This window comes from Papaver somniferum, chromosome 4, assembly GCF_003573695.1.
Source record: "Papaver somniferum cultivar HN1 chromosome 4, ASM357369v1, whole genome shotgun sequence".
Taxonomy (NCBI): Eukaryota; Viridiplantae; Streptophyta; class Magnoliopsida; order Ranunculales; family Papaveraceae; genus Papaver; species Papaver somniferum.
This window is the reverse complement of record NC_039361.1, coordinates 48,788,111-48,801,833: the sequence shown is the minus strand read 5'-3', so window position 1 is coordinate 48,801,833 and position 13,723 is coordinate 48,788,111. Positions and strand designations below refer to the sequence as shown.

At 39.9% G+C, this 13,723-nt stretch overlaps 2 protein-coding genes across 2 annotated transcripts; one reads left to right on the top strand and one right to left on the bottom strand.

The window, feature by feature from the left end:
- Window positions 1–9,499: 9,499 nt before the first annotated feature.
- LOC113275405 (chlorophyll a-b binding protein, chloroplastic-like) lies at window positions 9,500–10,543 on the bottom strand. The gene has a single exon (XM_026524895.1). It carries the CDS (start codon window positions 10,461–10,463, stop codon window positions 9,669–9,671), a length of 795 nt encoding a protein of 264 aa, XP_026380680.1. The 5' UTR covers window positions 10,464–10,543; the 3' UTR covers window positions 9,500–9,668.
- Window positions 10,544–11,912: 1,369 nt separating this feature from the next.
- LOC113273849 (auxin-responsive protein IAA32-like) lies at window positions 11,913–12,871 on the top strand. Its single transcript, XM_026523439.1, has 4 exons — window positions 11,913–12,128; window positions 12,216–12,467; window positions 12,572–12,680; window positions 12,772–12,871. The coding sequence occupies exons 1-4, from the start codon at window positions 11,933–11,935 to the stop codon at window positions 12,863–12,865; spliced, it is 651 nt and encodes a 216-aa protein (XP_026379224.1). The 5' UTR covers window positions 11,913–11,932; the 3' UTR covers window positions 12,866–12,871.
- The last annotated feature ends 852 nt before the right edge of the window (window positions 12,872–13,723 follow it).

Below are 13,723 nucleotides of genomic sequence, written 5' to 3'. Positions count from 1 at the left end.
TACCGTTAACACACGACCAGAATAAATAAAAAAATATATAGGTGTGAAGTAAAAGGAGAGGTCGGCCCTCCTTTTATAGGCGTGATACTTGGGGGTTTGAATAAGGAAATGACTTCCTATTTGAGTCAAGTAAGGAAAACATGCAACCGGCCCGCGAAGACCAATCACCATGCCAAGACCGTATGCGCCATTGCCTTTTCCCCACCACATAAATCTGTCCGCCATGCTTGCCTCACCAGGACCGCGCCATGCCTTGGCCTCACATGCCAAGATGTCCGTGCATGCTTTGCCTCACCAAACTGCGCCATTGCCTTGGCTCCACCACTCCAAGCCGTCCGCCATGCCTGCCTCGCCAGGACCGCGCCATGCCTTGGCCCCACATGACAAGCCGTCTGTATGCTTTGCCTCACCAAACTGAGCCATTGCCTTGGCCCCACCATGCCAAGCCGTCAGCGCCATGACTTGCCGCACCAATACCGAAAACTCGCCAAGCCAGCGTCACGATGTTCCCTAACCCAGCCAAGGTGATGCATAGCCAGACTAAGCCGACGATCTTCATCTCACCACTTCACGGTCTACACCACGAATAGAATCTACGCAAGGCCGCCAAACACGAGGATCATGGACTCTCCTTACCTCTCGAAAAAGGTTAGTCGGACCTTCCTGACCATCTTTCCACGACTTGTCGTTTCGATTTTTTTCCTTGCCCGTCACCATCTTATGCTTACCTCGCAACAATGCTCCTGTCCCGAGCTAATCAGGGGACTTAATGTTGATGGCGGTTTTTAGCTTAGGGTTAAAATCGTAAAACCGTACAACTGACATGACGTCACTATGACCATTAGCATATTTATTGAATCGATCAGCATGCCTACGTAAGAATTACCAGGGTACCTTTTTTGTTTATGTGTCATGTTCCACGGCAGAACCCTTAACATTGACCGACATCATCTAAACCAAACCCTAATTCTCATGATACCGCACCAAGGCATGTCAACCATGCCAGCCGCACCATTGTGCCAATGGCAAACCATGCCTTCCACATCTCCGCGCCGCCCCACCATGCCGACCTTCCCCATGCGGCTACCAAAACGAAGGAGTGCGACGATCAACGGCCACCCTTCTTTCCTGGATGCAAATCCTATCCGTCCAAGGTCGCCAAACAACGCATGGTAACCTTTGTCCCAAAACCCTAGTTTTGGCCACGCCAAACCGCGCGTGCGACGATCAACGGCCACCCTTCCATCCTAGATGATAATCCTAGCCATCCAAGGTCGCCAAACAACGCATGGTAACCTTTGAACCAAAACCCTAGTTTTGGCCACACCAAACCGCTCTAAGGCATGCCATGACACATGTGCCAATGACATGCCAACCACCTTTCCGTGCCACACCATGCAGGCCTTCCCTATGCTGCTACCAAAACGAAGGCGTGAGACGATCAACGGCCACCCTTCCATCCTAGATGCAAATCCTAACCGTCCAAGGTCGCCAAAAAACGCATGGTAACTTTTGGCCCAAAACCCTAGTTTTGGCCACGCCAAATCGTGCCAAGGCATGCCATGCCACATGTGTCAATGGCATGCCAACCACCTTGCCGCACCATACCATGTCTGCCTTTACTATGTGGCTACCAAAACGAAGGCGTGCGACGATCAACGACCACCCTTTCATTCTGGATGCAAGTCTTAGCCGTCCAAGGTCGCCAAACAAAGCATGGTAACCTTTGGCCCCAAACCCTAGTTTTGGCCACGTCAAACCGCGCCAAGGCATGCCATGCCACATGTGTCATGGCATGCCAACCACCTTGCCGCGCCATACCATGCCGGCATTCCCCATGCGGCTACTAAAACGAGGGCGTGCGACGATCAACTACCACCCTTCCATCCTAGATGCAAATCCTAGATGTCCTAGGTCGCCAAACAACACATGGTAACCTTTGGCCCAAAAGCCTAGTTTTGGCCACGCCAAACCGCGCCAAGGCATGCCATGCCACATGTGCCAAATGGCATGCCAATCACATTGCCGCGCCATACCATGTCGGCCTTCCCTATGCGGCTACCAAAACGAAGGCCTGCAACAATCAACGACCACTTTTTCATCTAAGATGCAGATCTTAGCCGTCCAAGGTTACCAGCTAACGCATGGCGACCTTTGGCCCTAGTTTGGTCGCGCCTAAAGAAAGCCAAAACCCTAACCTTTTGCCGCGCCTAAACTGGGCCACATTAAAGCCATAATGATCATACTCTCATGCCACTGGCTACCAAACGAAAGGTTGCAATAATCAACGGCTACCTTCCTCTTAAGATGCAAAATCTCGACCGTTGAAAGTCACCACCAAGCCGGCAAGTCTCCCAAGCTCAACTTGTCAGATAATAACAACATGATACATGTTTTCCACGAAAACACTCGAGACATTAACACATGTCACAAACTGGGGGATGCTCATTGGGTATTGGTTTGGCGGTTTACAGCGTGACGGCATACACTACGCTCGTTATAAGAAAGTGTCATAAGGATGAGGCGGTTAGTAAATTCAGGGAGTAATGATGAAACACTTTCTTTTATGGAACATCAATTCCAAGCGTTACTGGTTACCACCTCCTCCCATTTACTCACCCGTTTTTCCAATTCTTAATGAGATCAGAGTACGTTTCACTTGGACTTGTACAAATAGGCATTACCTATTTCCACCGAACAACAAGTTCTGGTCAGGAGCATACAACACTCAGAAAATGTTTGCTATCTTTCCCATCTGTTAGCTTCCCATTTTCTGATACAAGTCATAAAACAACTACTCTTCCAGAATCAACTATTCTGGTCTCAACACTCTCTTCGCTTCCCTCCCCAAAACCAACCCTTATCCTCCTCTTTGTGGCTGAAGCAAGTCTGGAACGGCCATTTCTTGGTTTAGGCCGGATTTGTACAGATTGATCTCTCGAATCTAAAGTACTCCCTTGAAGTACATTGTTTAGGGTTTAGACTCGTTTCTCACCCACACGCCCGAAATTACCGCAATCAGCAGAAACTGTTTTCATCCTCAAACACGTGGCTATAATGTTCATGATTGATTCAAGTGAATCAAACCAATTTAATTTCAATTGCGTTTCTATTGCAATTGAACAACTCTTTAATTAGTTTCATTTGAGTCATTTGAACTAGTTATGGTTGAGATGAATAAGGTTGATATGAGAGTAATCATATGGCTAACCTTGGTTAACTATTTGTGAACCCACATGGTATACACGTTTAAGTACGGTTACATAAAACCTAAATGAGGGTACATTTCATTTGTGTGTAACAAGCTAAGTTCGATCTAACGGTTAAAAGATATTAGCTTGGTTGAATCAGGTTTTTCATTTAACGGTGAATATTGAATGATTTGTTACCAAGGTAACTTGGATTGCAAACCCTGATTTGAAAATTATATAAAGGAGAACTCTAGCAACTGGAAAACCTAATCCCCAAACCTCATGTGTGTTACTAGTTGCATAACTAGAGTCAATTCTCGTTTAACTTTAGGTTTCTTCTCGAGACCCTGTATGTTAACGACTTGAAGACTTCATTAGGATTGTGAAGCCAGACCCAACTATTATCTTTATAGTTGCGTGATCTGATCTTGATGTTTCTATCATGTTGAGTACAATTGAAATAATTGGCTCGAGATTTTATATCTCCGATAGGAAAGATAGAAAAGTAATCACAAACACTTCGTCTCATCGTTTGTGATTCCACAATAACTTGTTTCGCTAGTCGATTAAGTTTATTGTGAGGTGATTGATAACTTTAGGTTGTTCTTCAGGAATATAAGTTCGCGTTATCAATTGGTTCATGTTCAATCCTTTAGACTTTTAAGTGTGAGACAGAATTGTCTATCAAGTCTTCGACTTTGTGTCGTAGCAACTCTTGGTTATGGGTGAGATCAACTAATGGAATCAAGTGTGTAGTATCCTGCTGGGATCAGATACGTAAGGAGCACAACTGTACCTTGAATCAGTGTGAGATTGACTAGGGTTCAACTACAGTCCAGTCCGAAGTTAATTGGTAGTAGGATAGTGTCTGTAGCGGCTTAATACAGTGTGGTGTTCAAACTGTACTAGGTCCCGGGGTTTTTCTGCATTTGCGGTTTCCTCGTTAACAAAATTCTGGTGTCTGTGTTATTTCTTTTCCGCATTATATTTTGTTATATAATTGAAATATCACAAGTTGTGCGTTAAGATTAATTAATTAGAATATCCAACCTTGGGTTGTTGATTTACATTGATTGACACTTGAACATTGGTCTTTGGTACCGTGCAAGTTACTCCTCTTATTCAATCAGGCTCGCAGATTTCTATTTGCTGATTGCGGATTAAATTAAGAGTTAGAGATATTAAACTCTTTGATATACTTTACTCTAGAATGAGTCTGACTGTCTAGTTGATTCTCTAGAAAGTATACTGGAGTAAGTCCTCTCATATTGCCAAACGAATTGTTGGGTGACTTGGGTGTGGTTGTTAGACCCCCACTTTTTCAATTATATTATATATATTACCTTAAAACGCCTTCACGTTTTTTCTTTTAATCTACCTGAATTTCCTTTATTTGATATCAAGCATAGTGTTGAGTTTCTTAGGCATATAAAGAACAACATGATGATAAGAAACTAAATACCCAAGGGCAGATAGCGTTGACACAATTCTTCCAACTTGGTTTATCTAGTTAGATTTCCAGGTTGCAAGCATGTTATTGAGCTTATCAAGTAACTGTCCATAAGATTCCATCTTATTGTTTTGAATGAGAAGTCAGACTCCCAAATACCTATTTTGAAGTCATATTTCTCTTAATGTCAAGGATGGCAATAATATCGTGGCTAGATTTACTATTAGTTTTAAGACTAAAAGCTAGCCGTGATTTGTGAAAATTAATTAGTTGATTACAAAATTGGGTGATTCTATCAAGTTCTACCTCATAATTTGTTCTTGCTCTAGTGAATATAAGGCAGTAATCAATAACAAGTAAAAAGATGACTAATTATTGGATTGTCTCTGGACCTTTATGCCTTGGATTTGTTATTACTAATTTCAGATTTAATTAGAAATATAAAAAATGATCTCATGCAAAATGAAAAAAAACAATAGATAATTGTAGTAGCAAACTCACATAGGGAGCCACTGAGCAATATTGAGGTTGAAATAATGGAAATTAAGCAAAGTGTTCAATCATCTGATATAAATTGTTTTGAGAACCTAGTTATTTTAGATTGTAGAGAATAAATTGTCATTCAATGCTGTCGAAAACCTTTGCTATGTCTAATTTACTGACCGTTGATCTATTCTTGGACTTTTGTTTCTTAATCGTGCATACTAGCTCATGAGCACAATATTGTCACTAGTCTGCCTAAGATTGTTCTCTCGAGGTTGGTGATTGGAAGTCCATTAGGTTTTGGGAAGATAAATGGATAGGCGAACAATGTGCTGAGATCATGATGAATGGAGGGAGTTGGAACTTGGGTTTGACCAGAAGACTTTACCAGAATCAGATTAATGAGGTTAGTTCGCTATTGGATCTTATTGAAACGAAGGTGATAGGAAGCAGTGAAGATTCTTTGTCTTGGTCGGTCGATAAAAATGGTTTGTTTTCTGCTATGTCCGCATATGCTTGGTTAGAGAAGGAACATGAAATGGCCACGCCTAATCTCAGTATCTGGTCGAGAGCTTGGCCGCATAAAATAGGATTCTTCTTATGGCAGGTATATCATAAGAAATTGGCAATTATGGACACCCCAGTTAAGAAAAGAACACTGGTGGAAAATGAATGTGTTTTGTGCTGCAAACAAGGGGAATCAGCCTCTCATTTACTGTTCCATTGCCCAATAGTTGCTGAAATTTGGAACTACTTCAGATCTTATGTTCGTATGGAATGCCAAATTGCATAGACTTAATCATCAAAGGTTGGAGGGTAAAGAATATTTCTACGACACGTCAAGCTTTATGGTAAGTTCTGCCAGCGGCCATTACATGGACCATTTGGAGGTCTAGGAATGATTTCATCTTCAACGGGAAAGCATTTGAAGTACAACAGGTCATCACCAAAGTGAAAGCATAATCTTACTATTGGGGCAAAATTTAGAAGCTTTAGAGGGGATTTCTCTAGAAAATGTGAAATCCAGATGGGGATAATTTTTTGTAATTTAGCTTTTTTGGAGTCTGGGAAGGGAAGTTTGTATATGGTAGTTCTTTTTCTTGGTTGTTCCCTTTTCACTGCTTTCGGTTTGTATTTTTGTATCCTGGTTTGGTTTGTCCGGGGATTGTAGTGTCTGTTGCTTTGAGTTTTTCTTACTCCCTGTGAGCTATTTAATGAATTCTTACCTTTGCCGATGAAAACAAAAATCTACCTAAGATTAAAGAATGCAGCTTGATAAGGACCAATGAATTTGTTCATGACACTCATTATTATTTGAGAGATTAGAAATGATTGAGTTGGAGAAGTAGTAAGAGTAGTATAGTCAGTGAAAATAAAAAAGAAACGTGTTAGAGGCCGGTTGAGACCTGGTGATGGTGGTGTTTCTAACTTGGGTGGTTTATGTTTTTTTGGGTTTTTCTTTCTTGTTTTTGGGTAGTGAAGATAAAAATCAGCATTATAATGCCACTGTATAATGATGGTGTATCGTGCATATTTTGCCTTCACACCTGTTTCAAGGCTCAAGTCCCATGATTTTTTCTACGCTTCCCTTGGCAACCTGTGACACGAAACTGGAATTTGTTGATAAAAAGTTTACCATAACCTTTCTCTCTCTTTTTTATCCTCTCTAGCTGCTTCTCAAAACCAAAAAAAGCCACCCACCACCATTAAAGCTTACTGCTTAGATCTAGTTCATTTTGGGTAAGATATGAGCAGGTTTCTTTACTTTTTCTTGTTTTCTTAGAGAAAATCCTATGGGTAGTGTAACCCTTTCATTTTGAAAGAATGACTACCAATTTGGTCTAATTAGAGGCTGTTATGGGTAGTCTTTACCCTACTTTTCCCGCAAATCCTTCCAGACACTCGTTCAGATGAACGAGTGGTTGGGAGTTTCACACTAGAAAAAACTTTTAGTACAAAACGGGGGACAGTCCCCCGTTAAAAACTTTTTTTTTTCGTTTTTTTTTTTATTTTGACGGGAGACTATCCCCCGTCTATGAAGCTTTTTTTAGGTTTTTTTTTTTGACGGGGGATTGTCCCCTGTCTAAGAAGATTTGTTTTTTTTGGACGGGGACAGTCCCCCGTCTGGTCCAAAATCCAATTCTTTTTAACTAAACGGGAGACTGTCTCCCGTGTAGTGTCTTTTATTTTGTATTTGCTCATAGTAGCTTCACTCGTTCATATGGACGAGTAGTCTTTTCATATGAAAGAGTTAGTCTCCATTTGGAGACTACCCATAGCCTTTTCTCTTAGATAGCTAGTAGTTTAAGTCAGATTTGTTTTAGTTTTTGCTTCAATCTCCATTGTTTTTAGGAGATTTTATGGTGTTCTTGTGGTTTTTTTTCCCTTTTCGTTTATATTTTCTCCTTTATGGAGATTCTGTATGCTCTCATGTCGTTTCTTTGTGATTTCAATGGAGATTTTGGGTGGAAGTTCAAGTGTGGTGATCAAGATTCAAGACTTTGGGCATATTACTCTCATATTTTTATGAGTAGATCTCTTTTTCAAGAAGAAAAAACCTTATCAAAATGGTTGGATTATAATCCCAAAACCATTCTTTCTTTCTTTTTTTGAAGGAAAAAGGCAGTGCCTGATAATTTCATTGATATGAAATTTTGGTTACATTAGAAACAAATGGAAAGAAACAACTAGTACAAATATTACATATTTCAAAACTTAAGAAAGAAACCCTGTGTTGTACTATTCTCCATTCCATCGACGAAATTGATATCTTTCTAATGGTTATGATTTTAAACCATTTTGATTTTTGATCTTCGGAATCTTGATCTTGAGATTCTTGATCATCAATATCATATATGTTATATGCTTTCATAGTGAAGAAGTAATAAACCCAAACCGACATCATCACAATCAGTATCGGTATCGTCGTCTTTCATAACGTACTTGATAATGATGCAGCAGCACACCAGAAAAAGTCATTATGGCTATCATATAAGAAATCTGAATGGTATAGAGACACCATCAGACCAGAGAGAAAATCCCTAAAAAATTGCTGGAACAACAATTACCTTTATTGAATATTTACATAAAACTAAGAGAAATAACCTTGATTTACCCGGAAGATGTGAAAAATCAAACCAAAAATCAGGAAGTTTGATCGATGAAATAGGTAGTTTTTTTTTTTGCCCGAGAGTTTTGGGAGAGAAGAGAGAGAGAGAGGGAGGGTAAAAAACAATTATTTCAATCTTAAAATTGCTTGGTACTCGTGTTGGTAGTTCATTATTTCTCATCACGGATTACTCTTTGTTAGTACCTTTTAGTTGTACTTGGATCTTTGATGCTGATGTTATAAAGTTCATCTAATCTATATTTTATCATAAATGAAATTTATCAAAAAAAACAAAAAAAAAATTTACGAAGTGAAATGATTATCACTGGTAAATTATTTTCTAAAACAAAAGGAAAAAGCAGGGTCGAAATTGCTAATGGGAACTACCATTTTACACGGGTATACCAATCTCCAAATAAGCCGAAACACTTTTTTACCTTAGTAATAATGGATCCCAACAAAATTAATACCCTGTCAGCAAGCATGAGAAATATACGAGGTTCAGAAGATTTTGTTGCTCTTATCTCTTTCATTTGCCAGTTGCCACACCATCTTTACGTATCTTATACATTGTTGTCGGAGAAAGTTGGTAGTTCTCTTCTCGATATATTAAAACAAGTTAACGAATGTGTTAGTAGTATGGAAGACACTGGCAGTAGGTATGAGCTGAATTCTGTATATAAAAATGTATAAAGAAACCAACCATTTGTATATAACACATAAACATTTTACAATCATTTTAGTGTAATATTTTCTTCTCTTTCACAATCCTGTACCGTGTCCCTTTTTATGTTTTCTGGGCCTCATGACACCAACCGTTCTTCAAGAGAAAACTATACAAATTCACAATAGACTTGTGATAGGATGCACAGTGCACTCGTGCATGCTCTCACAGAGGCACTCTAATCAATCTAGACTTTATTTGGCTAAATGCGAATTAGTTGAGTGAATGAATGGTTAAATACACGTTACGTGATGTGTTATCGATCATTTTTCATATCAAAGTAAACATGATTTATAAAGGGGATATCAGTTCTACTAAGTACTGATAATGTTTCATATAGGACAAAAAGATCCTACCGATCCTAGCCGTTGGATTGATGAAATGGTATCAAACAATTAATAGGACTGGTATCCCTTTTATAAATGGTGAAAGTAAGTTGGGAGATATTTTTTTTAATGATTCGGGATGGATACTCAATTCACAGATTATTCGACCACGGTCTCGTCAATATAACTCTAGGGCCCAAACTGACCATAACTCGCTGAAGGTAAATTTTTCTCAAGTACTATAAACTTTTTAATAATTGATTGAAATAGGCACAAACTTCATAAACTTAATTAAAATGTACATACAAACGCCCGTCAAACAATTCTCCAAAATGCAAATTCAAAGACTAACACGTTCATTTCATCTGATTATCGATTAATCAGATCATTTGCCGGGAGCGAAGTTGGTGGCGTAGTTCCAGGCGTTGTTGGCGACTGGATCAGCCAAGTGGTCAGCCAAGTTTTCCAAAGGACCCTTTCCGGTGACGATTGCTTGAACAAAGAATCCAAACATGGAGAACATAGCCAATCTCCCGTTCTTGATCTCCTTCACCTTCAATTCAGCGAAAGCTTCTGGGTCATCAGCTAAGCCTAATGGGTCGAAGCTTCCACCGGGGTAAAGTGGGTCTACAATCTCACCCAATGGTCCTCCTGCAACTCTGTAACCTTCAACTGCTCCCATCAAGATAACTTGTGTTGCCCAAATGGCAAGGATGCTCTGAGCATGAACCAAACTTGGGTTACCCAAGTAGTCCAATCCACCTTCACTGAAAATTTGTGAACCTGCCTTGAACCAAACGGCTTCGCCGAACTGAACACCATTGCGAGACAACAATTCAGGGAAAACGCATCCAAGAGCTCCCAACATAGCCCATCTGCAGTGAATGACCTCGAGCTCACGGTTCTTGGCGAAGGTCTCTGGATCAGCAGATAGCCCAGCGGTGTCCCATCCGTAGTCACCGGCGAATTCACCAGTCAAGTATGATGGGGATTCGCCAGAGAATGGTCCCAAGTACTTAACACGGTCAGGACCGTACCATGGGCTGGATGAAACGGTTTTTGGCTTTGCAGTGGTTTTTCTCATGGAGATTCTTCCTTCACCGAAAACTTCAGAGCTGGAAGGAACAAGTGCCTTACCGGCAAATGCGGGTGAAGACAAAGCCATTGTAGAAGCTGCCATGGCTGACTGAAGATGAGAAAATTGAAATGCTAAACTAAATTAATTGATTGCTAGAGATGAGATGGTGTTTGTGGTTCTAGCAGTCGGGTTGTTTAAGTAGAAGATTCAAAATGGTGGGTATTTTGGATAAGAGATCTTAAACTGCTTTCTCATTGGTCAAGTCAGATTTTAGAGCTTGATTCTCTTTGTCCAGTTGGCCATCTCTTAGCCATGAAGCACAACTCCTTTGTTGTTTGTACAGATGTTTGGTTTCAAACTGACTCCATATCAAAAATCTGCTTCAGTAGAGACCAAGTGTTAAGTTTGCCAATCAGGGCGTGACACGTTTCTAATGTGATATCCTTACAGATTTCCTACGTGGAGTTATCCTTAATTCACCAGTTGACTGGTATTCGAAACAAGTTCTATGGCAGTTTGGTTAGATGCGCCTTAATCTTTCTAGTACAAATGTTGGAAAACAATCCACCTGATCATTATTTCTTTGGTGGTGGCAACATGGTGTGGTTTTTACTGCAAAACGTTCCTTGTTAATCCGCATTCAGCCCGGAAATTTTCCCACTCATACGTGATAGAAGTATCGACGTAGGTTCGTGCACAAACATGCACCTAAAAGAGCACTCTGGCACTACACACTTTACATCTGACAATGTCTTTTTTACCCCATTACCAACTGTTACATACTGCTTCACACAATGCACCTTTACCAATTGCCAACATATTCAAAGTGTTTGCAGTAAAAGTGCTCTAAATTTTGGATACGAGATATTCCATAGCCGAAAGTCATATCTAATAAACATCCGGATGTCTGGATATTATTCAGCGTTTCGATTACAAATTCGGACTTTTCGAATATCTGTGGACAATTTGGCACCCTTAATAACATGTGGGCCGTTGAGTTTCAACCAGTAATAAAAGTACGTGGGGCGTTGGCTACCACCGAAATAATCCAAGTAAAACTAGAACATGCATTGTGTGAACTCGTGGATTATGCATTCCATTTTCTTGCAAAATGGATACATACAGCTATATACTACCCTGATAATGGTTATATGATGTTGTTGTCATTCTGGATTGCAGAGAATAATCCAAGCTCACTTTTTGCAAAATCAATCTCTCCATATCCTTCAGATCTTCTGGTCAAAAAGTTTGCATTTGATATATATTTATGATCGTGTCGTATTTGTGTGTTGGTACTTATGATATGTTCCTGAATGTTGAACAAGAAGATAAAATACATCTCAGTGATTAGGGATGGGTGCTAGTGTTGGACTGTCTCTACTTTCTCCATTTATACACTTTAGGACTCCACTACTTGTATCGTCTCCATACTCCTCTACCTCTCCATTAATATCTCACTTTTTTAATCGCATATTAATTCACCGATGTCGACCAATACATCTCTATAGAGTATAAATAGATGATCTCGGAGCTAGCATTGGTAATTTCATTGTTTAGTATATAGTAGCACAATGAACTCGTTATCGAAAGCTATGAGCGCGCCATATCTTCCAGTGACTTCTCCCACCAGTATCAGTACTAGTAACATCCATCGGTCATATCATGAAGATCAAAACCACAATGACCTTATAATCGATTTAGGACTCAGCCTTGGTAATTCTCTTCAAGCACCGGATGATCAGGCTTACCATTCCTCGTCAGGACAATGTACGTACCTTACTTTCTTCATTTATTTTTAACGCAGTTGCATTTTTTTTAGGACTAACGTACTGAATTCTTTGCATGGACAATTAGTTGTCAATTCAGCAGATTATGGTGAGCTTATGGGTTGGTCTCATCAGTTGAACCCGTACATGAAAGCTTCCATCTCAAATGTATATCAGACAATGGTAATGTTAGATGATGAAGAAACGGAGGTTGTTCAGAGCAAAGAGAGATGGGCTTATGTGAAGGTTAACATGGAAGGAATCGTTATTGGTCGTAAAATATGCATCCATGAACATGCTGGTTTCACAAGCTTGGCTATTCAACTTGAGGACATGTTCGGTACGTAGGCATGCAAACATTTTTTTTTATCGATTTGTAAGATGGCACAAGAACTTGATCTGTAAGATCGTTTCTTTTTGGTGGGCTATTGCATGTTTTTTTAGGTAGACACAGCATGTTTGGACTGCGCTTATTTGATACGGAATCGGAATTTTCATTGTTTTATAAAGACTCGACTGAGAGTTGGAGGACTGTTGGTGATGTGCCATGGAAGTAAGTTTGTCTTTGTTGATTTGGTTAGTAAATGTTTGATTTAGGAGGTGTTTTGTTGTTGATGAATTTTTTTGGGAATTATACGCTACAGGGAATTCGTGGACTGTGTGACGCGCTTAAGAATTAATCGAAAGGACGGCGTCATTTTTTCCCCTTCCCCTTCAGTATCGTCTCTATTCACCTAAGTTCGGTCTCTCAGAAAACCTTCTTATAAATTGTTTATCATTGTAATTCAGTAACATCTGTAAATGTGTTATTGTGAAGCTACTACATTCACTGTGAGTAATGGCTGGAGAAAAAGATTAAAAAAAATCTGGAGATAAGTTTTTTAAAATTAAAATTAATGGCCCATGCAGGTCTCGAACCTGCGAAACCAACTGAGCTAATGGGCCAATACATTAGTAAAACACCACCTACCTTCCATTTCAGCTTATATTAAGGTAGGACAAGTCACCTTCAGTTAGATGCAAACCACATCATTTTTTTTACGAAGAAAAAATAGTTACTGAAAACTAAACTAAGGAATTACATTTGTTGGAAAATTGGTGGACTACTGGTCCACTCAATCTGGAACAAATCCAACGTTCAAGTTGGACTATCTCTCACGGTAATTCAAGATTAAAATGAATTGCACCCAATGATATGCCGCAGAGGGGTCCAGCCCGATCATTGGGCACAAAAGTGATTTTTCCTTGCACCCATTTGATTCAAGTTCTCTCCGATAAACTCTTGAACCACAACTTGACTTGCTATAGTAGTAGGAATGTATCAAGAAAAAAAAAGACTTACTATAGTACGTCACAGTTTTCAACTCGAAAGTTAATTTTAAACCGACCTTGCTACAACCAATCCAACATAGGCTAGTCCAGATTTTGAACAATGTGTGTTAAAATACGGGCATCCAAATCAAAATTAATTGGCAATGAGTGGAGGGGCCCGCAGGATCTTAGATTGCCAAATAATGTGAGATTAATAACCTCAACGCTCCCGCTTACGTGTAGCCTCGTAGGGTCTAACACGTGGACAAACAATAAATCGGGTGA